The sequence below is a fragment of the Styela clava genome, chromosome 1, assembly GCF_964204865.1.
Source record: "Styela clava chromosome 1, kaStyClav1.hap1.2, whole genome shotgun sequence".
NCBI lineage: Eukaryota > Metazoa > Chordata > Ascidiacea > Stolidobranchia > Styelidae > Styela > Styela clava.
In genome coordinates, this window is record NC_135250.1 from 15,981,235 (window position 1) to 16,006,842 (window position 25,608).

Sequence of the window (25,608 nt, forward strand, 5' to 3'; positions counted from 1 at the left end):
ATTTTTGCGCTGATTTAATAGTTAGCGCAGCTACTAAAGAAATCTATCAGCATTCATGCAGATACAATATATTGAAATATTGTGTCGGTTAGAAAAGTGGTTCTCAAACTTTCAAAAACCTTATCCCCCTTACTGCAGCACGCTATGTATCATCATCAAAACCATGCAATGGAAAAAAAAAGTAAAGTTCCAACGAAACATGAATTACAAATAAGTACAACAAGTAGACCAATCATGGTACATTATGCTTTTTGGTGAGATGTGCGAGCTTGGTGATTTTTAGCGATTATTTACGAGTTTTGCATTAATTCTGATCTTTCAAAATACGCTATTTTGCCTCCTATTGTATTTCACCCGCTTCGAGAATCACTGGGTATAACAAGAATTATTTAACTTGGTATCCCAGTTTCGTGCGAATAACCAGTGTTCACTCTAAGGAAATTATGAGTGCGAAGGTACCTAGCAAGTCCAAAGTGCGAAAGTGCCTTGACCGATTTTAACGAGTTAGGCGTCCTAGCTTTCGTCTTTCGTTTCAACTCATTTAAATAGAATTGGTACTCAAATAAGCTTGCGGTTAATTTGCAATAATCGAATCCTAGGGTAATATAATAGAAAAGCACACACGCAGGAAAAATCACACCGCTAGGTTTCGGGCGTTAATGACTCTGGCCCCTGACATAACCGGTTTTTCCATATCATGTATGCTGTCCCAACTTAAAAGTTATTTTGTAAACGAATAATTAAAATGAGAAGAGAGTAAACAGTCAAAAAAGCAATTTGAGTCGCTATAAAGTGCTCGTTCTATAAATAGCATCGATCTGTAGCTGTTGAATATACTACGCCCTTTATTATCTAAGATAATACACTGAATACATTTAGGTGGTTGTTGTGAAGTAATAATAACAGGAAACCGTCAAACATACCTTAAATACAATTTTGAATTTCTTGACAAATGTGTTAGCTATTGTAATAACTGTGGAATTATTTTGTTACAAAATCTCTCTTCGCCAGACCTCTTCATAGAATATTTTGCATGCCACATTTTTTAAATTAGTCGACTCTAAACAAATCGCGTTGTTCGATCTTCATTGTTTCATAAATTAATATTCGCCGAGAGGAAAATGAACCAGTATGAAATATTTGCATTCCGATTCCACTTGCGGTATTTCCATATATTACACTTACAGGAACATGACACAAACGAGTTTTCTTCTGCAAATGTACACGAAATACAACGAGGATAATTCCCGAAAAATCATGAGTATAAAAAATAAACAACTAATATGCCAGTGGTTCCAACGAATTTGTGTGTGTCGTGAAATATAAATCCATTTCTTAGAAAACTATCTGATGCGCCGGCATTGACGATAAAACACTGGAAATTAATGTTGAAAGAGAAGTACCATTCTCAGATATCAGACATCCAGTCGCGATATAATCGTTCGTGTGCACAAATCTCACATGCGGTATCCGTTAGATGAGCAAGAAATGTAAAACTCTTATTTGTGTATTTTAACGCTAATCAAATGAAATTTCGTTTTTCGTGCCTCATTACTCATATTATTAATGGTGATTGCGTCCCGAGCTTGTAAAGTTTAGAAACCTCTTGTGTGTGCATATGACACTTCTTTTGAGCTGTCAAATAAAGACAACACGTGGCCGCTTTTGGCCTACATGGTTAATTTCGTTTTATGTTGGATCACAATGGACAATCTAAATTCGTTTTTTTTCGCGAATTCGGCAATCGTTATTGGTTTTCGTCGACCAAAATACAAATATTGTTCTGCGATATATTCTTGGGCCATTCTTTCGATTCTGCCACAATTAGCAATTCTTTATTAAGATTATTGAATAATTTTGTTCATTATTTGAGGCTGAATCTTTTTCTATCGCTAGTCAATTAGAAGGAGCATATTATTTCGAATACCCCCTTTCTATATGGAGTCACTATCAGCGCCAACTAATAGAAACAATTTATACTAAAAACGATTAAAATTGTGTGGGTAATAAATTGCGTTTAATGTGATTCCATGAAGAACAAAAAAAAATTGATCGCGATAGGGGAATGAGATGACTGTAAAACGACCTTGTTTATCATGAGCAAAAGTTAGCCCACTCATATTTGAAGAAATCCAAAACATGGACTACAACCCCTGTAACACACCCAAGTTCACAGAAACGTGCTTCATTCGATTTCCCTTTGGCATGCTGATTACACTTGCTTAAGCATTCCCGACAGTTCCGACTTTGAAATAAATGAAAACCCAACATATTGTAATTAATACATAAAATTAAAATGAGCATTCATTGAAAAAGTTATTATCATAGAGGGATACCCAAATAAATTGGACAAACCCCGTGTATTTTTGGGAATTTGATGATTTCGTAAATCTGTGAGAGGCAGTTAAAAGTACCTCCTATTTCGAAAAATAATGTTCTAAATTTACATTCCAATACCAAACAATGTCGTGTCGGGAAACAAAACTTTCTAAATGGCTCCAATAAATTAACTGAAAATGGAACGAGGACTTGACAAACTTTCGCTTTTGTTCTATTATTTTCACTCAGATATTTTGCATCAGAAAATCGTGCACTTTCGTCACATGATTGATGGCCATTCTCGTTAGTAGAAACGCACGGCGTACCAACATCTGGTCCAGCGTTTCTGCGGGAGAGTGGAATCGTAATGCTTGTATAAAACACCATGTTATAAATAATAATTTTACCGATAGTGCAAAAGCTTTATCATCATGTCTGCACTTCATATCTTGTAATTTCCGCAAATATCGTTATATAGTGTAAAATTGGGTTAGAAAATTACCCACACGCAGCTTATTTGTTAACTTTATACTCACACCCAAATTATTTGTCAACTTTAAAATTTTAATAGTGAACACTGGACTAATAACCAATTTCATATATACTTGATACTTCTAACTCCATTGCTCGACTTTCATCCAGGGATTGCAACGGATCCATGCAGTAAAAATCCATGTGGGAATGGAGGCAATTGTCTTATTGTTCCTGGTGGATATCAATGCCAATGCAGAGTGGGATATACCGGGAATAAATGCCAAAATGGTAAAAAGCAACCAATTCCATTTAATTCTTTTTCTTATCCTGTACATAAGATGCATTATAATATTCATTCTTTTCCTCTACTGCAATCACAAACCATTACTCCAACTAAATGTAATAGTTTACTCCTATTAGTTAAAATTGCATTAGGAATTCAACTTCATATCAAATGATAATTACTGATTATTGGATCAAAACAAACAAAATCATTCCATAATAAGAACTATACTTACAGAGGAATAATATCAGACAAAGGAATGATTTCAATTCTTTAACAGCAGCTGTAACACTCTTACGCTTTATTATCATTAGCTCCACGATGCCTTGGAGATAAAAGATATACAGACTGCGCCTCGCTGTGTCAAGATCACTGTGGGAAAAGACATGAAGCATGTGTACTGATTTGCGATGTAGAAAACTATTGTGAATGTCCTCCTGGAACTATAATGCTTAGTGAGGGTTCTAGCAGATGTGTTCGACCAGAGGAATGTCCCGGTATGATAAGACATTAGTAGTAAATTTGTTCAAATGTCATATATTTGCATACACAGTAAAAACATATCTATATTTAACAAATCTGCAATTATTATATGGTCGTATATATCTGTTTAATATTGCTATAAAACCGTTGTCATATCTAATAAAGTTGTTCTGAGAACATTTTGATTTAGTATGTATAATTTGTAAGCTAGCAGCGTGTATAATAATTCTGGAAAATGTATATCAAATAATCAAAAATGATTCGTCGTTTTCAGATTCAGCTCCAAATCCATGTGTGCCAAATCCATGCTTGAATAGCGGCTCATGTCGAAGGCAATCGGGAGACATGTACACATGTGACTGCAGAGACGGATACACGGGGAAATTGTGCGGAACACGTCAGTATAGTTACAAATTAAAAAAATTGAGCATCAATATTGGTGGACACCTCAAATTATTTGTTGCCACTATTCCCAACCGGGAGTAATTTCTCTCCTGTGAAGGAATGTGTGAAATTTGGGCGCAAAATTATCAGGGGAAAAAACCCTTAGATAAAACTCAATTTTGTGATCATCAGTGTGTACTTTATGCCTTTCAAAGTGTGTAAACATGTAGGCCTAAGGAATGAAGGCAAAAGGTCAACTGTTCTTCCTCATCTCTTCCTGATTTCCCTTCGAAATATTAAAATAAGCACTCATGTAGTGTCTACCTCTAACAGTTAACAGTTCTATAACGATAGAGGAGGTCACTACCAGAAAGTAAACGACATATAAAGATAAATTGAATTTATTGATTCATATACACAGAATTTAAAATAAGAAACAATAAAACGTTCATAAAAAAGTGCAATATGTTAAATATTAACTGGTAATCATATATTACGGTAGTTATCTTTAACACAATTATGTTATTTTCGGGTCACACCCTTTAGGAACCATTGCAATATCACATTATTTAATTCAATTTATTTTGTATTCCATTTCTGATTTCTTTATTTTAGTTCCAAATCCATGTGATGCAAATCCATGTGGTAATGGTGGAAGTTGCAGACGAGTTTTTGGCGGATATGAATGCAACTGCATTAATGGCTATACAGGAGAAAATTGCCAGATAGGTAAATTGAATTTAGGTCTTTATTCCAGCATCCCAAATCTCTTTTACCTTTTTCATGCCAATCTTCTCTTGATTCTTATTTACCGTATTCCTCACATACACATTCCTTTATCATTCATTTGCTTCATTTTGGTCAAATCTTTTATTTTAATTCGTGGTCCGGTTTATGCAGAACCAAATCCATGTAGACCGAATCCTTGCGGCAATGGAGGGATATGCACTGCAGTTCTAGGTGGCTACCGATGTGATTGTAACAATGGATACACTGGAAGAAACTGTTTTATAGGTTTGATTTTATGTTTTAATAAAGAAAATCTAAGATACCTTTAAAATTGAATAGAGTATGTCATACCCTTTCATGTTTAGAACCTCGTCTCGATCCATGCGACTCAGAACCGTGTCTGAATGGAGGAATATGCAGATCATTGGGACCTCGAAGATATGAATGCGAATGCATCAGAGGATATGGAGGGCTCAACTGTCAGAGGGGTATTCTAATCTTCATTCAAACATACTTACTCAATACCATTTTTGTATATAAATTTGAATTTTTCAATAATGAACCAATATTTTATAATTACAGTATATATATATTCATATCGTAATATGTGAGTTATAAATATTACACTCAACAAACTCAGTGTATTTTAATATATGTATTGTAATTATAGTGCAAAAGTAAAAAAAAGATTTTGAAAATATTTTCAAAATGTGTGTTCTATATTTTTTGCATGTCTTGCATGCGATCACACTCTTTTTCTTTCCATGCATCCAGCTCCGAATCCATGCAATCCGAATCCATGCTTGAATAGAGGTACATGTCGAAGGCAACCAGGAGGATATACATGTGACTGTAGAGATGGATATTCAGGAAGATTGTGCGGGACAGGTCCGTATCACCAATAAACCTTTTCATTTTATAAATAGGAAATCACGAAAAATATTCAACACCTTTTAAAAGGGAATAAATTCGATTGTTTTTATGAAACTGTACTGTAAATGAAATTGGACTGAATTAAGCGTTGAGCCATTATGACGATGATTTCCTATGAATAAATGATCGGTAAATTTCTTGAAGCACAATATTTTATATTACATGCACATGAGTGGTCGACTTCTAGTACGTAGTTCTTGTAGCGTAATTGTGAAAAAAATTTTCGTTAATATACTAACTGGGCTTCAATTATATTAAGAACGCACACTTTTCCCCGGCGAGAGAACAGTGGGAGAATATTGTCTCCAAATTAAATCAAGAAACGCCAGACAAGCTGTTGGAAATCGGAATTGGTTTGATAATTTTGTCAAAGATTTGACAGATGATTTAAAAACAATTTGGCAGTCCTTCAGTGGATTCATGAGAGCTGAGTTTAGTGCTCAAGCTCAAACCAAGGCAAATGGAATGGTGCAAGCCACTTTACAAGTCAGGTAAGCAAATTTGTGTTACCTTTTTCAATTTTTTCTTCGTTTTTTCCGAAAAAGACTATAGCGGTCAGTGTATTATTGATCTAACAAAGTAATCCTCGAATTTCATTGGAAACGCTTTTTACACTATGGCCAGTATAATGTTGAATTAAGCCTCATTCTTCATCGTCAAGCAGAATGTGCTGGTGATGAACTCTATGAGCAATATAATTTTATTTATATACTTGATGAGATCCCGTGTCTTACTGAGTGATTCAATGCCAATTTGAGTTTGAGTGGAAAGTTACTGAATATTATTGCATCTTTACCCTCTATTAAATACCCCAAAATTGAAATCACTTGAAGAGTCACATTTTCGCCCTTCATTTCACATATTTTTTGACCTTCTGTTATTTGGTATTAAACAGGGTTTGGGTAGATTTATCATCTGTTGCATCAGGATTTCAAATAAAAGATCTGATTCAGCATTACGTACAGAGTTCAGCAAGAAAATCTAATTTTATTGGGAGACCCTCTGAATGCGGTTCAGGTATACCAGCATCTAATTTACTTCAGTGTGATGGTATTTTATATAATTAAGTATATAATAAAACAAATGTTTTTTTGATTTAATATTAGATCCCATAATTGAACCTGAATATGATGGTAAAATTTATCTGTCTGGTGTCATTTGATTATATTGAAAATTTGCTGTAAAGATTTGAAAAATAGAGATAATTTTAATGGCTTTCTATATCTGTAAAACCTATTCATTCTTTTAATTTGTTAAGACATTTCAACAATAAGAAACCCGTGCACACCATCTCCATGTCAAAACAGAGGTACGTGTGTTCCATCTGGACAAGGATATACATGCAGATGTACAAGAGGATACACTGGCAGAAACTGTGGACAAGGTTAGTAGCAGCCCAGTTGATAATATTTAGTTATATTATTTCCTAAGGTATTGGAGTTGGGTAGTTCATATTGCATCGAAAAATTTATCACATAACTTTTTTGTTATTGGTACTTTCAAATCGTTATAAAGCGGTCAATTTCTAGATGAATAAAATAATACAACTTTTTTGTTGTCGCTACTTTTAACTCAATATCTAGCAGTCAATTTCAAGATGAATAAAATACTATTCTTATTAGTTTTTGACACCAACTGTGTGTGGTTGTTCGTTCTTTCTGTATGGTTGATAATATTTTAATCATTTATTCTTTTGATTTTTTTTTTCTAGTTATAAATCCATGCGATGCCGAACCCTGTCAAAATGGTGGAAGCTGTAGGCAAGTACTCAATGGTTATGTTTGTACTTGTTTGGATGGTTACATAGGAGAAAACTGTCAGACAGGTAGGTGAACGTAAAAGTTTATACTCTTAGTTATGATATGTTCAAAGTTTTGACTAACTGTTTTTGTTTTAGCCACTAAATTACTATGTAATTTTATTTTAAATCATATATTTCACTGTGTATTATTGCTAGGACTGCGCATTTTCGAATACCTTGGGATTTCAGAATCGAATCGAAGAATTTTTTCGAATCGAATCGAATCTCGAATACTTGAAAATATATAATTGTAAGCGACTTTATTATAGTAATTGGTCCTCTCAACAAATGAATTACTGAAGACATAGAATAAATAACCCAGATAGATTACTGAGCGTTCACACAGAATAACAAACACGTTTTATCAATAACACTACAGAAAATAGTCATAGGTTAGAATTTCTTTGGAAAAATATGACTATGATATGAAAAAAAAATTGGGGAATTCACCTCGACCATTAGCGGAAAGATAAAAATAAGATGGCGGCGATTCGAAATTTAGCTCTGAACCGATTCGAATAATTTACTATTCGATTCGAATATTCGATTCGAAATGCCCAGCCCTAATTATTGCCATTTTCAAAATAGGATACTCCCGAAGTATGTGAACCAAGATGACGGACACCGGAACGTAGTATATGTACCAGGTTAGGGTTTAGGCCATAAATACAGGTACAAATACTACGGGGGTCACTTGGCTAGTCCCCGAACTCTTAATAAAACTAAAATAAGAAAAATTAAAATAAAATTATAGCCCAACCCCCAACCTGGTACACATACTACATTTCAGTGTCCGCCATCTTGGTTCACATACTTCGGGAGTACCCGAAATAGTATCTTTTTTACATGTGCTATATTCTTTATACATTTATTGGGTTTGTTTGAAGCTTTCCATACAGTGGAATATATCAAAATATCCAGATATTATGGATATTAAACTGTTGTATTAACTGTTGTATTTCGTAAGCTCCTGCAAATCCGTGCAGAAGAAATCCATGTTTGAACGGGGGCAAATGCAGAAGAGATGGTACAGGGTATCAATGTCAATGTGAAGGTGGATATACAGGAAGGAATTGTGGAAGGGGTGAGTAATGGAGATAGGTAATCAAAATGTAAGAGGAATAATTGTAAATCTGCAAACAACTACATTATGACACTCTCTTTATTCTTGTAATTCTTCAGAAAGACATTTTAATATGTCTCAAATGTTTTTTGCTATAAAAATGTCAAAATTTTAGAGCCTATTAATCCCTGTGATCTGAATCCTTGCATGAACGGTGGAATCTGTACTGTTGATGGAATCGGATATCGATGCAGATGCATGGCAGGATACACAGGAACTATTTGTGAAACAGGTTGGGTTACAAACAAATGTAAAAAATAATCTTATTATGCCATTTATTGTGAAGTTTTACAAAGCCTTGATCTAACAAAAAGCACCGTAGAAGAATCAAATTAACATATTTGTAAAGACTAATACCTTGTCCATGCATCAGTTTCTGCAAACCTTGACATTATCAATCAAAGCACAATGCCCTCATAAATCTTTATTTGACAATTATAATTTTTCAGAATCCAATCCTTGTCGACCAAATCCTTGTCAAAATGATGGAAGATGCAGGCCAATGGTTGGTGGTTATGTCTGTACATGTGCCGAGTTATATGGAGGAGAAAATTGTGAAATACGTGAGTATCAGACATTGATTGCTGAACTTTATTGTTTTTCAACATACTGCTATAAAGAATAAAATAAAGTATAAAATAAATATAAAATAAAATATTCAAATATATTATGTGTTTTAGAAAACTTTAATAGAAAGGAAAATTTCTGGAAGGGTATGTCCATGTAACCATAGGTTTTGTGAAACATCTCTATAAATCTTAGGGAAAACAGACATACTATTATGATGTATAGGATTGATGTGGTACAAGCAGTCACCTAAACATGTCTTCATCGCATATTTAGTATATAGGTCAAATGAAAAAACAGCCTAGAAACAAATGAACGATTGCTAAATGTCGAATAGATATATTTGATGTTTAATTATTGTTGAGGTTGGTTAATTTTTTTTGTATTTTGAGTACATTTTGAAGAGGGGTCATCAGCTTTATATCAAAAACTAGATAATTTTATTTTTTTAAATTAATACAAGTACTCTTATACATACATTACATCTTATAAGGTACGCATTTATTTAATCATGTATCCACTTTATTTTTTTCAAGGTATAAATCCATGCGATGCCGAACCTTGTCAAAATGGTGGAAGCTGTAGGCAAGTACTCAACGGATATGTTTGTACATGTCTAGATGATTACAGAGGAGAAAACTGTCAGACAGGTAGTTGAAAAGTTTTGGGGCATACCATTCACAAAAATATTTAATACTGTTTCTGGTTTAGAACACTAAATTACTATGCAACTTTGTTTCCTCCTATTATATTTTCAACATTATTTGAGCACTTGTCGTTGTGTGACATAAACGTTAGCAGTTTTAAACAACAAATTGATAATTTTAAATTATATTAGTGGATGATAGTATTATGTATTGTGTACAGATATTTTAAATGTTTAACTATCGTTACATAAGCTCCACCAAACCCGTGCAGAAGAAATCCATGTTTGAACGGAGGCACATGCAGAAGAGACGGCACAGGGTATCAATGTCGATGTAAAAATGGATATACAGGAAGGAATTGTGGTAGAGGTAGGCGTTGCGCTTTGATGTATGTCTGATTCTGAACAGTGTAGTTATTTTTACGTTTTCTTACAAATTTGTATACCTTGTTCCAGAGCCAATGAATCCATGCGATGTGAATCCTTGCATGAATGGTGGAGTTTGTGTTGCTGAAGGAATGGGTTATCGATGTAGATGCATGTCAGGATACGCTGGCAGCAATTGTGAATCAGGTTCTGTTACCAATCAAGACCATCAGTGTTTCAACAAAATTAATACAATAGTACAAAATTTTAAAGCCTATAGATGAAATGTAGAGCTATTGATGTTATTTTATTAACTCCCAGCGTCATATATAGTAATCACTGTTTTCATAATGACGATGACGATTAATTGAGAACCGGCCGAATTTTCATTGCATATTGGGCAAAAAAAGTCTTCAAGAACTTATACTTGAAGAGATTTTTATTACCAGCAAAGAGATGAGACTGTCTGGCTATTGATTTTAGCATGAGTGTAGCAGGGAGGTATAATAAGTATTATTTCTTAACTAATGGGTAATGTTTCAGAATCTAATCCGTGTCGTCCGAACCCTTGTCAAAATGGTGGAAGTTGTCGTCCGATGGTTGGGGGTTACGTTTGTACTTGTGCAGGATTATATGGAGGAGAAAATTGTGAAATTCGTGAGTTTATGCCATTGATTACCTAATATTTCAATGTCAAAGGATTTTAAAGTGTAATGTATGGAACATAAATATATGCCATGTCTTGACACAATAAACTCAATTGTATCGCAAAATATCTCTTTTCAAAACCACGGTCATTGTTTGGAAACGAGTTCATTTCATAGAATTTGCCAGCTAGTCTTATTTATATGGATTGATCAAACTTGTTCTTCAGCTCTCAATCCCTGTGATGTGAATCCTTGTGAAAACGGAGGTGTTTGTGTGCCATCATCAGATTTTAAAGATTACACATGCGAATGTGTAGAAGGTTACGGAGGCATGAATTGTCGTCAAGGTATATTTTTTAAAGTATTTTGATTGGATTCGTATTGAAAACTATTAATGTATTTGTAAAATAATACAGATCAAAATGTATGTTGATATCACTTTTTTGTTTTTCTAGTTTTCTCTAGTCCTTGTGTACCGAATCCTTGTCTTAACAATGGAGTATGCACGGCAAGAGGTCAACGCTATACATGTAAATGTGAAGAAGGGTACTCCGGAAAGAATTGCAAGAATGGTAAATAGTTATATTGATTAAATTTTGTGTATTTTATGAGGTCGTTTAACAATTTTACTCCAGACTAGGCTTGCACGTAATTGACAAAAATCAATTCCGTAATTACGGCAAAATCAATTACGTAATGACCCCGTAATTGCGATATTTTTCCACGCATTTAAATCTATCATAACAACCAATTGAATCCACTTCTTTTCCGAATGGGACATTGAAGTTGGGTTTTCCTATTCTTGGCAGTACTACACGCCGGCGGCAGATGTTAAAGACAACTATCAAGGAGTGAATTCAAATAAATTTAGTCTGATTTTTATCTTTTGTGTTAGCTTTGGTTTTTCTTTATCACCTTCGCAAATTAACCGTCCCATTTTTATGCGATCAATTTTATTTTATCATTACCGACACTGGTATACGGATATTTATGGAAACGATAGTTTTTTAAAACCACCTTAGTACTGAATAAAAATTACGGGTTTCTAATTTATTAACCAACGACGAGCGTATTCTCTCATTTGATTATACTTGCGATTTCCTCGCGACGAAGACTTGTTTTTGCAGCGTTTTCTGCATTATCCGACATTACTGCCTTGTTAGCATTTTTATAATAATAATTATTGATGTCGACTTATTGACTATATTCCGATTACCATGCTTCATTATACATTCAATCATTTCGCGGACTGAATGTTTATAACATTATTTGCGATAAATTTAGATCAAATATTATTTATTTGCGTATAATTTAAACACCGAACTTATATGACATGCCTTCTCCGAAAATACAAAGTTATATCGCAAAACAATGCATTTTGTGACATTTATTTTACACTCACAACATTTATTTGCTAACTCAAGTCGGCGATCCTATCGGCCAAGATTGACACAAGTTTGGTCGAGTGCCGGTGGTATTCAAGTCGACGATAAATCAAAATAAGTTGCCGCATTTGGTAAGACAGTTAATCATATATGGCCGAAATATTGAGAGGAATTGTGAAAAACATCATGAGCAAAGCCAAGTCCGGACTGATATATAACGATAAAACCGTTAACAGAACATCAAGATTTTGTAATAGAGAATGGATCTCGCACAGAATAAACACACAGCCTCATATTTGATTATATATGATAGCAGTTAAATTTTTAACGGTCCGCGAGGAATCCGTCGTTTTGGTTCATTACGCAATCTCTCTTTTGGCGTCATATTGCTATTTGATAAGCGCTACATTAATTATCACGGCGAGGTATTGGCGCGAGTGATCAATCGCTCTTTTCGCTTATTTGGCCAATTCGTTGCGAAAGCTCTTCGTTAAATTTCACAAGATCGTCGTGTTGAAAGGTTATGGATATTTTCCTGTTTATACCCCAAGTCTGAAATAAAACAGCCAAAAACAGTATGATATCCCATGTTCATATATCAAGTGTTGATATTAACAATAAAGAATGGTTAAGCATTGCTAATCCACACTTGGTGGGGAATTCCCACTATTCAAACGCGTGACTATAAAATATAATAAAATAGAAACGGAACATATATACCATAAGTAACGGAAAACTGGAACAAGTAAATAATAAATAAAAGTAAAATGGATACAAATGTTTGATAGACCATGTTCGATAGATTGATCTCCTGCGTTCATTAGTCATTTCACCCGAAGAAGTTGAAACCGGGCGTGTTAGCGTCCATCGGTCTTAGCATAATTCTTCCCCCTATCTACGGTTATTATGTACATTGGCCATGGCCATGCTAGATAAGATGCGAGAGAAGTTAAAACCAGGTGTGTTGGCGTCAATCGGCCTCAACGCAATTCTATCCTTTATCTACGGTTAAGTTGCGGGAGAAGTTAAAACCAGGTGTGTTGGCGTCAAGCGGCCCCACTCAGTTCTTCCCCTTAAAACTACGTTAATAATTTACATTGGCCACGCCAGATAAGTTGATAATAGGTTAGTAAATGGGAACGCGTCATGCCTTCCTTCACCTACGCAACAAGAGAGTGAAAAACGGCTGCGAATACCGGAACTCTAACTTCTTCTACTTGTTGAGCTTTCATTTTTCGCAATCGACGAAATTGACTGCTTTGAAGAAAGCTCGTTTCAATGCAATAATTACGACTTTACGTAATTCGTAACATCCCTTCCGTAACTCCAAATAATTACGTAATTCCGTAAATCCGTAAATTACGTGCAAGCCTACTCCAGACAATGCAATATACTAGCAGTTACTTATGTGTTTACTCAGTTACTTAGGGAGTTTCTATCGATTTATGATGATACGAATTTTTATTTAAGTTATAAGCTATTCTGCATAAGTTATGCTTAATCTTAGAAAAAAATGGGGTTGGGGGTTACTTCTGTATATGTGCCGAGTTATATGGAGGAAAAAATTGTAAAATACGTTTAAGAGAGTCATCTAGAATCGATCGAGTATTCTAAAGCAGTGAGGGGCCACCAGCGACCGCTGTTCGTTACCTTCCTGTTAACTTTTCCAAGTTAAATACTTTCCAACATTTCTATCATGTCAGACGATGACAGCCATATAATATATGAAAAGAAGTCATGAATGCCTGATTTTTTACATTCTGTGATCAAATATATGCAAGTGAACACAAACAATGCAAATATATTGTCAATCAACATTTGACTTTACTGCCATTATCGTATTGTTTTATGTTGGCAAATTGGGCAAAAAGTGGTTTTGTTATATTCCGTTCCCAATCAGGCCCGCAGTGCGGAAAAGCATAGCCTAATCATGTTCTAGAATGCACACATAGTTTAAATCAATTTAAGGGTCAGGCCAGGCAGTAGTCAGTAGCAAGGACGAATTAACACTTGTAGTAGGATGTAACCAAATATCGTTTGACACTGACAACCAATACAATAATCATGTGTAGAGAATAAGTACCCTGAATTAAATATAAGATTAAAACATCTTCCTAAAAATGGTAAAATTAATCATCTACTGTGGCAAATAATTTGTCAGACCTATCATCCTGCATCGTATATTATTGGACTTTGACTGACTGAGACAAACACTCAAAAGTGTCATCAACACTTATTTCCTGCTTCAATTCACAACACAAGTTGATTATTATTTATTTTAGTCAAACGCGAAAGACGTGCAGTCTGCCGAGCTTGGGGAGACCCGCATTACAATTCATTTGATAAAAGAGGAAGAGGAGATTTCCAGGGATTGTGCCCACACGTAATGGCTGAAACCAAATCGATATCCATGTCCAATAGTAGATGGTTCAGAGTCGTAGCAGAAAACGAAAGACGGCATAAAAAAATGGACGTTTCTTGGCTAAAAATGGTTACGGTTTATCTTGATGGCGGTAACACAATGATTGAAATTCATAAAGACGGAACAGTCAAGGTATGTGTTTTATGATGATTATAATATTATGCACACAACTTATAGGTGTTTTTTTTATTTCAACTATTAGCACATCAATTTACTTTTTGGGTATTCATATGATTTGTTTCAGTCGAATATAATATTTTTTTTCCTTATAATACTTTCCATCAATTATGTAGAAAATACTATATAATGCTCATAATCTTCATGATTTCCCAATTTTGGCATATACAAACCGGAAAGCTGACTTGCGAGGTTTTTTCATGACAATTCAAAATGTATGAATTCATTATACACACCACTACAGTGCAAGCAAGCACATTATTTTAGTAATCAAATTAATACTATTAATACCTTGTTTGAGAACCATTTTGTATAATTGTCGAAACTACATTTTTTTAATACTATTTACCTATACTTATATTTTCCTAGGTTAACGGAAACAAAGTAGTAGAAGGAGATCTTCCTGGATATAAAATAGAAAGATCTGGGAGAGATGTTATTGTAACAACAGAACATGATGTATGTATTTCATTTAATGGAAACGGCATGACCATTAAAGTTCCGAAGAACTACATGGGGCAGGCAAGTAGTATTGTTTAGATTACTTTTGGTGAATTCATACAAAATATAATGATCATATGTTTTATTTGGTATCATAATACAATTTTGAGTTTTTTAAGTTAATTTAAATTTTGTATTTTGCAACAACTCAATCTTGTAGTTAGTGACGGCTTGCATTGTTTGTTGTTTTCGTTCGATCGCATAGGATGGCCATAGAATGAATACTAACAAAAAGTAATATCAGGCATATGGATTGCTTTGCTAAATCGTTGTACTTTTGTTAGTCTCAATTATTAAATTGAAGTCATTCGAGACTCGATATTTCATCCAAACTTCTGTTTTATTTTAATTACCTCTTGATCTCTATTTCAGTAATCGAACTCGGTATTACGCGTAACCAGTTACCGATGCTAAGATGTGCAAGTCATTTCCACCAATCAATCATTTCATGATTTATATTTATACTAAATTGTAGGTCAGTGGAGTTTGTGGAAACTTCAACGGTGAACCAGATGATGATTTGATGATGGACAATGGTTTGATGGCAAAGAATTTTGACGAATTTGTCCTAAGCCATCTATTTGGCGACTGCACTGAAGTTTTGCCTCCTAAAACAAAATGCAAAGAGAGTGATCGACAAAAATGGTAAAAATACAAAATTATAGCGTTTACCGTAGATCTTTGGAAGTGGCACATGCAACGATTTTACTTCTGCCATTCAAAACATTCGGGCAATTGGCAAACTGTTTTTTATTAAATACCGACAAAAATTTAAAAAATATAGCTTTATTTTAGAAAACAATCTGTGGGTCGTAGATATTAAAATAACATCTCGTCAATGATAAACTTACTCTTTGTTGCATCTCGTTGTATGTGGTAAAACAACGAATTGTATAGTTAACATCTCATTCTCGTATACTCATAAAACATTCTGGGCCCCCTCTGATTCATGTACCTCCGAAGCGGAAACGATGTGACAAGACAGGTTTCGAGAAATGAACAGATCAATTGTATAAATATATCATAAACATTGTAACTGCATTACTGCCTGTAGCCGCATATCGGTTTACTGAAGCAGTTTCCTTTTTGTTAGTTATTGTTAGATAAATTTACATCTATTTTTATTGTCAATTTTCCTCACCTGAAATGTTAGTATGTTTTTGCCTTAATTTGCGACTTGGTATGCCACTGAAAAAGCATGCTGGGCCACTTTGTGACACACGGATCAATAGTTGGACATCCTTGGTCTATGTCAGGGTGGTCCAAGGTTGCCGGCTCCACGGGCCACAAAATTATTTTTGCATTGTTCGTGGGCCCCAATAGTGCCAAGAATAGGTAGACAGTGCAATACAAAACAAACACTTTTATTGCGCAAACACATAGTTATCAGACATAGCCATCCCAGCATAATAGAATCCGTATTCGATTTTTAGTTTTCTATGATTCATATATTGTTAGCATATATCCCCGACCAAAAAGATAGAAATCTAGATAATAATTTAGACTGCCGAGCACATCATTCAACTTCGCTAGTTGCCTCAGCTAGCCATAACACTGGTCAATTGAGTGACATTTGTGATGTAACAATATGTCAAAACATTTTTCTGATTAATTTTATTCTGAAACAACCCGAAATGCGACTGTGACGCGGGCCAGAGGTGATGAGGCAGCGGGCCACACGTGGCTCGCGGGCCTGGGTTCGGACCACCCTGGTCTATGTCATTGTTATCGTGAAGCAGATTTTTTGCATAGTGTTTGTTAAGTTTTTCATAACCAAACAAAATAACATGTTCCAGGGGTCAAGCAGAATATTGTGGAGGACTAGTTGATGTCTCAGGAGCATTCAGAGACTGCCACTCTGTTGTTGACGCCAAAATGTATTTGGATTCCTGCATTTTTGATATGTGTGCTACTGATGGAAATAGGGAGGTTCTAGAATCGGTGAATAGATATTTTACTTGTATGACTTTGTAAAATATAAAAATATACACGAGAAGGAAGTATAACTGATTAATAACTGACATTTAATAGGCATTTGTTGAATATGTCAATGACTGCAAAGACAAAGGCGTTGGTTTATGTAATTGGAGGAGCTTGTTCGGATGGGAGCCATTCGCTTGTCAATCATTCAGTGTCTATGTTGGCTGTGCAAGTCCTTGTGCTAATACCTGCTTAAACCCGACAGCATCATCAAGGTAGTGTTCTTCATTTTTTGATTCTATTTTGTTAACGCATAGTATGTTAACGCATGTTGTGAAAAATCTAGACTCTATCAAAGCAGGGATAGGGTCACTCTTTAGAGAGTAAACCCAGATCCAAGTCAAGAATCAGCTCAATAGATCATCTCACTTTTTATTACTTTTACTATATTTTCAGTTGTGAAAGCTCGACAACGGTAGAAGCTTGCGTTTGTGAAGATGGATACTTACGTGATGGCGATCATTGCGTTCCAGAATCTGCCTGTGGTTGTGTCAGAGATTCTTTCTATTACAGTCAAGGTGGGCAAGAAAAATTTCTAAAAATGTTCATGACTCAAATAATAACTATTTGCATAATTTAAAATATTATTGCTCACGTGCAAGATCACAACTGATATATGTATACTATGCCTGTTATTAATTCGTTTATTTAAATATGCAAGCGTTATCATAGAATAAATATTTACTATTACACTAATAAAAGGCAAAATGCTTTGTTATCACAGGACAAAAATTAGAATTTGGTACTCAAGTTTGTAGTTGTGATGGAAGAAATTCGTTCAGATGTCGATGTAAGGATGGCTATGAGCCGGACGGACCCTCCTCTTGCAAGCGAAGTAAGTTCATATATACTATAGGAATTTAGGTATAGTTGTATATAAATAACATCAAAGAACGTCACAAATAAAAAAATTGATATATTAATTGAAACATTACCAATAACTTTACACAGTTGATTCAACAGAAGGTGAAATTGGAAGATATTGCCTTGAAATTCGATCACGAAATGCAGAGGCTGCTTTTGAAGATCCAAACTTTTTCACAAATTTTGTTGATGAGTTGAAAGAAGATTTGATGAAAATTTGGAAATCATATTCCGGATTCATGAGGGCGGAATTCGGAGTTCAAGCTCAGACGCTAGCTGACGGAACAGTTCAAGCTACAGTTAGAGTCACGTGTGTATTTACTTTACAATGTGGTTATTTTTTCATCCTTACTTGTCTATTGTTCTCAATCTTTCCTAATACTCTTTGTTTTTTTGTTTTTTGACTAATCTTTTACTTATTATTATTTTATTTTATTATTTATTATTATTTATATTTATTATTATTTTATTTACTTATTATATTATTATTTACTTATTATAGTGATTCAGTTATTCCTTTTATTACTTCGCGCGAGTTTTCAGTATTTCAAACATATCTTACCAATGCTTTTTTCCAGCGTCTGGGTTACGTTATCTGGTCAAAACCGAGGGGTTACGGTTCAAGATCTTGTTCGGCATTTTGTTCAGAGTAACGCAAGAAAAAGCAACTTTATTGGTACTCCCAGAGAATGTGGTATGTATTGCATCCAAAAATTATTTTAAAAGAAGTTATTTTTTCTATTGTCAAATATACCTTTACTTTCTATTCCCAGGTTCTGTCACCCGCCCAATCAGAATTTCAAACCCATGTGTTGAAAAATACAGGAGGGACTGTGGACAACATGCAATATGTAGTAGTGAATCTGGTCAAGCTGAATGCAGATGCATTGCAGGATATGATGGAGACGGATTTATTTGTGACCGTAAGTCATGATTTCTTTAATCCCAGTAATGCTTATCAGTCTGCATTTAAAAGAGAGAAGTTTACTGGTGGTAAAGTGAATAGATATATGGATCAGACGAAGACACTACATGACTTTGAAATTCAAGAAAATCAGAAACAACAATGTTAGGAAAACAGCTTGTCAAAAGGCATTTCCACCAGACCTAAGTTAAAACGTTTTGACCTGAATTCTCATTCATTTGACTTTGAACCTCATTCATTAAATAAACAATTTTTGCTGTTCCTGTGATAAGAAATTTTTCATTTTATTATTAGGTGTAGTGAAGGGACCATGCGCAGCTACTCGAGACCAGTTACTTGCTTCAGACATTCAAGATGCTTTTATCCCAGATTGTGACGTAAAGGGAAATTATAAAAAACGTCAATGTAATTCATTTGTTCAAATGTGTTTCTGTTATCATCCTATAACGGGAACTGTGATGCCGGGAACAGCTATGTTAGAAACTGAGTTCAACTTGAATTGCGACGCACCACCAGGTAAATAGGGTAGACTGAATATTATAATATAGTACTACTACTTCATGTTAAGCACTAATATGTAAGTCACATAGACGGCAAACAAATCGTTTATCAGTTCATTGTAATGAATTGTTATTACGGTAGTAAGGAATAAATTTCTGGAAAATTTTCCATAGTACTACATGGCCAGAACCAGCCACGCCCATGCGACTGATAAAAATCTTTTCTTCACAACTAGTATTATGCTAAAGCTGGTAGTTCAAAACTCCAAAACGGATTTTCAGTAAATATAACCCACTATGGAACAACTGGGCATATATAGGTGCAACAGTTCTGATAAAATATGAACCACAAATCATCATATACTTTATGTCGCTTTCTAAGTGTCACTATCTGTCCACAATAGGGAATATATATTAAGCTCAATTCTGATTTAAGTTGTAAGAAATGTGTGCACGTCTTGTCAAAATGAAAAGATTTTAGTCCCACCATAGATTAAAAAACTACCTACTTGTATATTACTGCTTATCCAGATTTTTGTTCAAAAGCAGTAAAAAAATGTAACAAGGTCTGTCTTATGATTTTTGTCACGAGAGGCTATTCTATGTTAACAACCTAGTCCAGTGTTTCCCAACCCGAGTCTGCGGTCTCAAATGAGTCCGCAGAGCGTTTGAATGAGTCTGCAAGGAGCCAGAAATTTACTACGGGCCACAAACGTTTTTGCGAAACTTAATTAACTATCAGCCAAGTTACGATGTACGTTAGAATTTACATAAAACATGAAAAGACAGTTTATTCACATAACATTAATTGAGTCAATAATTACCGCTGGGCATATAATCACATATTCAACTATTAGAATAAAAATTTACTATTCAAAAATTTGGTAACACGTGATGCGATAGGTCACTTGCGAGTCGCTTAATCAAACGATTGGATTTCACGACTCTCTTGCGGATTTTCGACGAAAACAAGAGTCTGTACACGCTTCGATAGATACGTAATAGGTGTTTCTCGCGAGTTCAAGGAATAAATTTTTTTTTTCTGGTAGGTGTAATGGTGGCAACCCAAATTTTTTAAATTGAAAAGCGTTCCGCGACCGATTAAAGACGCTTTTTTATAAATTGCAAATCGCAAAATTTCGAGTGCTACCATAGTATACGTACCAGGGCATTTTCATTTAGGATTTTTTCATTACTGTCTTTACATTGGTACGTACAGTAGTAATGGGGTGCCGTAAATGTTGTACGACAGCTCAGATTTGTCGAATTCACAAAAATACGAATCAAAACAAAATATAATCGGGCACTTTACCACACATTTTTTTGTCCATGGATTGTCATGGTATTTTCTGAGTAGTATTTACAGCAGATAGCAGATTTATAGCAGATATTTTTATTGCTTCTTCACACAGAGTACGATTGCAATAAACGCACCTTGAGTCCGCAAAGGTTTTCACCTGTGAGAAAATAGTCCGTGATCAAAAAAGGTTGGGAAACGCTGCCCTAGTCCATTATTTCAGAAATTGTTTCAGAATATTAACAAAATAGCTAAAAATATGTCATAATCATAATTTCCATAGATCGAGGTATATTTCCTGAAGTAAGGACAGTTGCAGAGTATTGTTTACAAATTAAGTCAGCGGATGCTTCACTAGCTGTAAACAATCCAAATTGGTTTGATCAATTTGTGGGCTCATTAATTGACGATTTGAAAACAATATGGCGAACATTCAATGGATTTATGAGGGCTGAATTCGGGGCTCAAGCTCAAACTAAGCCAAATGGAATGGTGCAAGCTACACTCACAGTCAGGTAATTTGTCATTGCATGGTATAGCTAGCATATCCTTACATGGTCAAGGCTCCTGATAATTAGAGCGCCATGAGATTATTGCAACAAATTGCTCTGCTTTTATCTAACTTATCAGTATCTTATATCCGATTATATATCTCGATGCTAGAATATGCTTTAGCAAAAAATTGAAGTAAACCTCTGGTAAAACCTATATTATGAAGTACAACACTATATTTTTTTAATCGTTTTGGTCCTTAACTGGGGATTCAACACTGTTAAATAGTTTTGGATCTGGTGATTCAACTTAAAATTAGTCCCCAATTATAAAATTTTTCTCTCACAGGTTATCTTGAATTTCAAAATTCAATATCTTCATTATATTTTATCTTACTGATGATAGATTTTTTATGCGTAGATAAATAATCGTACACTAAAATTTGACTTCAAATGTTCTTTATTAAAAATTAATGAAGAACACAGCAAAATATTTTAATATTTTGAGAGGTACCGTTATTTGTGCAGGGTATGGATTGACCTTAATCAAAGAGGTGAAGTTAAGGTCGAAGATCTCATTCAGCATTATATTCAAACTTCAGCCACTAAAGTAAGGTTCAGTGGAACGCCAACTCAGTGCGGTATGATGTTTATAATATCCTATATACAATATTGTTTATATAAATAATTTGTTATAACAGTTTTGAAATGAAGACAAATTTTATGTTTATTTTTAACTCTCCCACATCATGTAGTTCTCCCACATCATGTATTCCAGTGTTTCTCAATCTATAGGTCATGGACTCATAACTGGGTCGCCTGAGAATTTTCTTGGGTCGCTTGTTTATTCATCAAAAACATAAAAGTTACTACCGTAATTTTATTTTCTAGTAGATTTTATTGTTTTTTTTTCTATTTTGTATTGAATTATTGCTTAATAGTGATTGAATGTGTCAATGTGAGTCAATGTGAGTCAATGTGTAAAAACGTGGCATTCATTTTGCTAAGTAAAGCCATGTCACCATTTAAAAAAACTTTCTGATGATAAATAAACTGTGCCTTCTCCCTTTAGGGTAAATTCTAGGGGAATAAATGTTATGTAAAAATGATAGTTTTATATTAGTCATTGGGTTCACGGCCATAGAAGTACTACGTCTGGTAATATATATGGTATAATGATACAACGATGGTTATTACCAACTATTTGATTATTTAACTCGTCTACACCAGTAAGCCCGATTCCCATTCATATTAATGAATACAATACAAAATACTTACCGGTAATACAAAAATTCTAATTCATGGCTATTCGTAACATCAAGATATATTTTATTTTGTGTAGGTTCTACCGAAGTTATATCTAACGATCCTTGTCTTGAGCGACATGGAAAGAGTTGTGCAAAACATGCTAAATGCGTAAGAGATAAAGGCGAACACAAATGTGTCTGCAACGAAGGATATACTGGCAGCGGATTCAAATGTAGATGTAAGTAATTTCTGCTAATGGGAATATGCTTCTACTAGTAAGACGTATCTTTTTTGCATAAGTGTTTAAACTTGTTAGCTATGCTACTGCACTATACACAAGATTATGTCATAAGTTTAAATTACAATTGAATTGGTTCTCAATCACACAAAATTGTATCTACATTGTGTATGTACATTCAACAAATGACTTCTTAATAAAACCAAGTCTTCTATATTTAATACTCGAATTGCTTTAAAGTAAACATTTAATTATACACGGTGTCATCCGAAGGTGCTAATCTTTTAAATGATATTATTTGAAGCACATGATATGCATTTTTTGCACTTTATAGCGGCACGTGTGAGGAGAGCAGTTTGCCGAGCATGGGGTGATCCACATTACAACACATTTGACAAAAGTGGAGTTTATGATTTTATGGGAAAATGTAAATACATTATGTCGGAGACGAGACTACCACGATCAGACAATCGGTGGTATCGAGTTGTTGCTGAAAATGAAGTTCGTGGTAAAAGGACCGATGTATCATGGTTGAAAATGATTACAATCTATCTGAACGGACCTGAAGGTGATTTTGTGATTACGATCGAAAAAGGTGGAGTTGTCACGGTTAGTACACCTATTAGAATATTTTCTCAATATTTAACATTCCATTTTAAATGTTGTTTAACAACAATGAAATTATTGAATTAATGAATTATTCTTTGCTGTCTTGAATTATATTGATATATCCTCTAATTGTCTGCTGTCTAGCACTTGGCTGGTACACTGCTAATGCATGGGCAGTTTTCCACATGTCTCTGTTGATATCATATTTTTCCGAGTGGTTCACAATCCAAGTTAACAAGCGAGACAAACTCCAAATATCACCACACAAAAACAAGTTTTATCCCTTTTTTGATGTAATGGTTCTATATTCTGGTGATATCTCGCTGTAACGCCATCATACTCAGAACATTGTTAGCGCATTGGCGATGAATATCGCCATTTAAACAAAATAATTTTCTTCCTCATTTTGAACAAAAATAAACATACATTGATCATGTGTTTTTTCATGAGTCTATGCCTCATTCCGTTTACAAATATTTACATATACAATTCAGGTAAATGGCAACAACGTAATAGAGGCAGAGACACCATTTTTCTCGATTAAGAGGTCAGGAAAGAATAAGGTTACTGTTACCACTGCTAATGATGTTTGTATTTCGTTTAATGGAGAAGGAATGACCATCAAAGTTCCAGAAAGCTACATGAGTCAAGTAAGTCCATTTAGCAAACTGTAATTCAGCGTTTATATAACCAGAGTTGATTGAATTTTAATGACATTACATCCGATGCTTTTACCTAACCACAGAACTGCTTTACACCAAAATATACTTGTTGAATATAACGTTTCCAAGTCCAGAAGTGACGTCTTTAATGCTTTTGATTTGTCAGTTATTTGGCCTATGTGGTGATTACAATGGTAATCCTGATGATGATTTGATGATGGAAAACGGGGCAATGGCGAGAAATTATGACGAATATGCTGTTAGCTATCAATATGGTGATTGCGATGAAAAGATACCTCCCAAATTTGTGTGCTCCAAAGAAGACAGGCAAAAATGGTAAGTTTAATGCCCGTTTAACTACTGTAGAAACCAGATTGTGTTTATATCGATAACATTTTTTTGCTAATTAGGGCCTAATGTTGGCTTGTGGGCTCTGAGTTCATTCACAGCAATCAAAAGCTTCTCTAGTCCAATTTAATTTCCCCAGATGTTTATACGCAGTTTATATACATATCTCTATGACAACGTTTCTAAGGTCCGGTGCAGAGTTCTGTGGATTGCTTATAAACAAAAAGGGAACCTTCCGTGACTGTCAAGATGTAGTCAGTAATGAAGAATATTTCCAATCGTGCGTATTTGATGTTTGTGCAACGGGAGGAGACGTTAAAGCTTATGAAAGTGTAAGTAATATAATTCCTGCTCATTGTCATGTAGTTGGACACTTTATTGCCCTTGGTCGGGCTTGACAGATACGCAATTTACTTCGTATTCAAAATATTCCAACCCAACCTTGCTAAATATATCGTCATGCTAATAACCGAATTGCGTAAGTCATTTTTAGCAGTTTTGAGAACAACGTAAAAAACTTCCTAATGATATTGTTATGCCACTGAGAGTCAATAATTTGCCATGGTTCAATTTTTTGGTCGTAGCCGGATTTAAGTTAATTTGTATGACGCAGTTATGTGACGTCATAATGGCGCACTGTGACTTAGGCAGAAATGTGTCTATGACTTGGGGACATACGCAATTTTGCAACTTGCCTATATGCACCAGTCCTGAAAACCGAACATTCCAAAAACGAATGTAATTCTCAGTATCTACGATGTCTAATCCCCAAATAAGCTAATCTGTTTCAATTACATTATTTTTTATGTTCAAAAATATATATTTCATCAATATAACTCTCTGCATACCCACCGAAATAGGACTAAGATTAAATATAAAGAATAAAACAGCAATGCACCCAATATAAAAGCCAACCAAGGTGAATTGGACTCGGACAGTGAATATCACAAGTGCACGCCTTCCTATACTGTGGTATAATTTCAAATTTATAAGCGCTAAGCTAGAATCTGAGATGCAAAAACTTGAAAATACTTCGCCGAGGCTATTTTCCCTTTGTGACGTCACAATAAACTTACGGTAACAATGATAATTCATTATGACGAAACATTTGCACAAATGTGCATGTCATACAAAATCTCCATTTTTATGGGTTTCGGAATTTTTAAAATAAAATCTGAGTTAACAGACAGGTGCGCAGCATTACAT

General features: G+C 34.5%; 1 protein-coding gene across 5 annotated transcripts in view; it reads left to right on the forward strand.

Moving 5' to 3' along the window:
- Positions 1-25,608, forward strand: part of LOC120337321 (uncharacterized) — a 59,086-nt gene that overhangs the window by 10,923 nt on the left and 22,555 nt on the right. For 2 of the 5 annotated variants that reach the window (XM_078110688.1, XM_078110691.1), the window contains 38 exons: positions 2,962-3,081; positions 3,391-3,573; positions 3,834-3,956; positions 4,559-4,672; positions 4,844-4,957; positions 5,038-5,160; positions 5,447-5,560; positions 5,865-6,096; positions 6,501-6,622; positions 6,864-6,989; positions 7,317-7,430; positions 8,374-8,490; positions 8,645-8,761; positions 8,979-9,092; positions 9,633-9,746; positions 9,996-10,112; positions 10,199-10,315; positions 10,652-10,765; positions 10,983-11,102; positions 11,211-11,327; positions 14,423-14,694; positions 15,109-15,261; positions 15,716-15,885; positions 17,037-17,181; positions 17,272-17,435; positions 17,617-17,738; positions 17,945-18,055; positions 18,172-18,394; positions 18,663-18,778; positions 18,858-19,007; positions 19,304-19,525; positions 21,090-21,321; positions 21,826-21,938; positions 22,640-22,783; positions 23,118-23,392; positions 23,887-24,042; positions 24,221-24,390; positions 24,590-24,734. In XM_078110688.1, coding sequence (XP_077966814.1) covers positions 2,962-3,081; positions 3,391-3,573; positions 3,834-3,956; positions 4,559-4,672; positions 4,844-4,957; positions 5,038-5,160; positions 5,447-5,560; positions 5,865-6,096; positions 6,501-6,622; positions 6,864-6,989; positions 7,317-7,430; positions 8,374-8,490; positions 8,645-8,761; positions 8,979-9,092; positions 9,633-9,746; positions 9,996-10,112; positions 10,199-10,315; positions 10,652-10,765; positions 10,983-11,102; positions 11,211-11,327; positions 14,423-14,694; positions 15,109-15,261; positions 15,716-15,885; positions 17,037-17,181; positions 17,272-17,435; positions 17,617-17,738; positions 17,945-18,055; positions 18,172-18,394; positions 18,663-18,778; positions 18,858-19,007; positions 19,304-19,525; positions 21,090-21,321; positions 21,826-21,938; positions 22,640-22,783; positions 23,118-23,392; positions 23,887-24,042; positions 24,221-24,390; positions 24,590-24,734 — 5,615 coding nt within the window. The remainder of the gene's footprint in view (positions 1-2,961; positions 3,082-3,390; positions 3,574-3,833; positions 3,957-4,558; positions 4,673-4,843; positions 4,958-5,037; positions 5,161-5,446; positions 5,561-5,864; positions 6,097-6,500; positions 6,623-6,863; positions 6,990-7,316; positions 7,431-8,373; positions 8,491-8,644; positions 8,762-8,978; positions 9,093-9,632; positions 9,747-9,995; positions 10,113-10,198; positions 10,316-10,651; positions 10,766-10,982; positions 11,103-11,210; positions 11,328-14,422; positions 14,695-15,108; positions 15,262-15,715; positions 15,886-17,036; positions 17,182-17,271; positions 17,436-17,616; positions 17,739-17,944; positions 18,056-18,171; positions 18,395-18,662; positions 18,779-18,857; positions 19,008-19,303; positions 19,526-21,089; positions 21,322-21,825; positions 21,939-22,639; positions 22,784-23,117; positions 23,393-23,886; positions 24,043-24,220; positions 24,391-24,589; positions 24,735-25,608) is intronic. The other 3 variants (XM_039405086.2, XM_078110694.1, XM_039405110.2) reach the window with 3 other exon arrangements.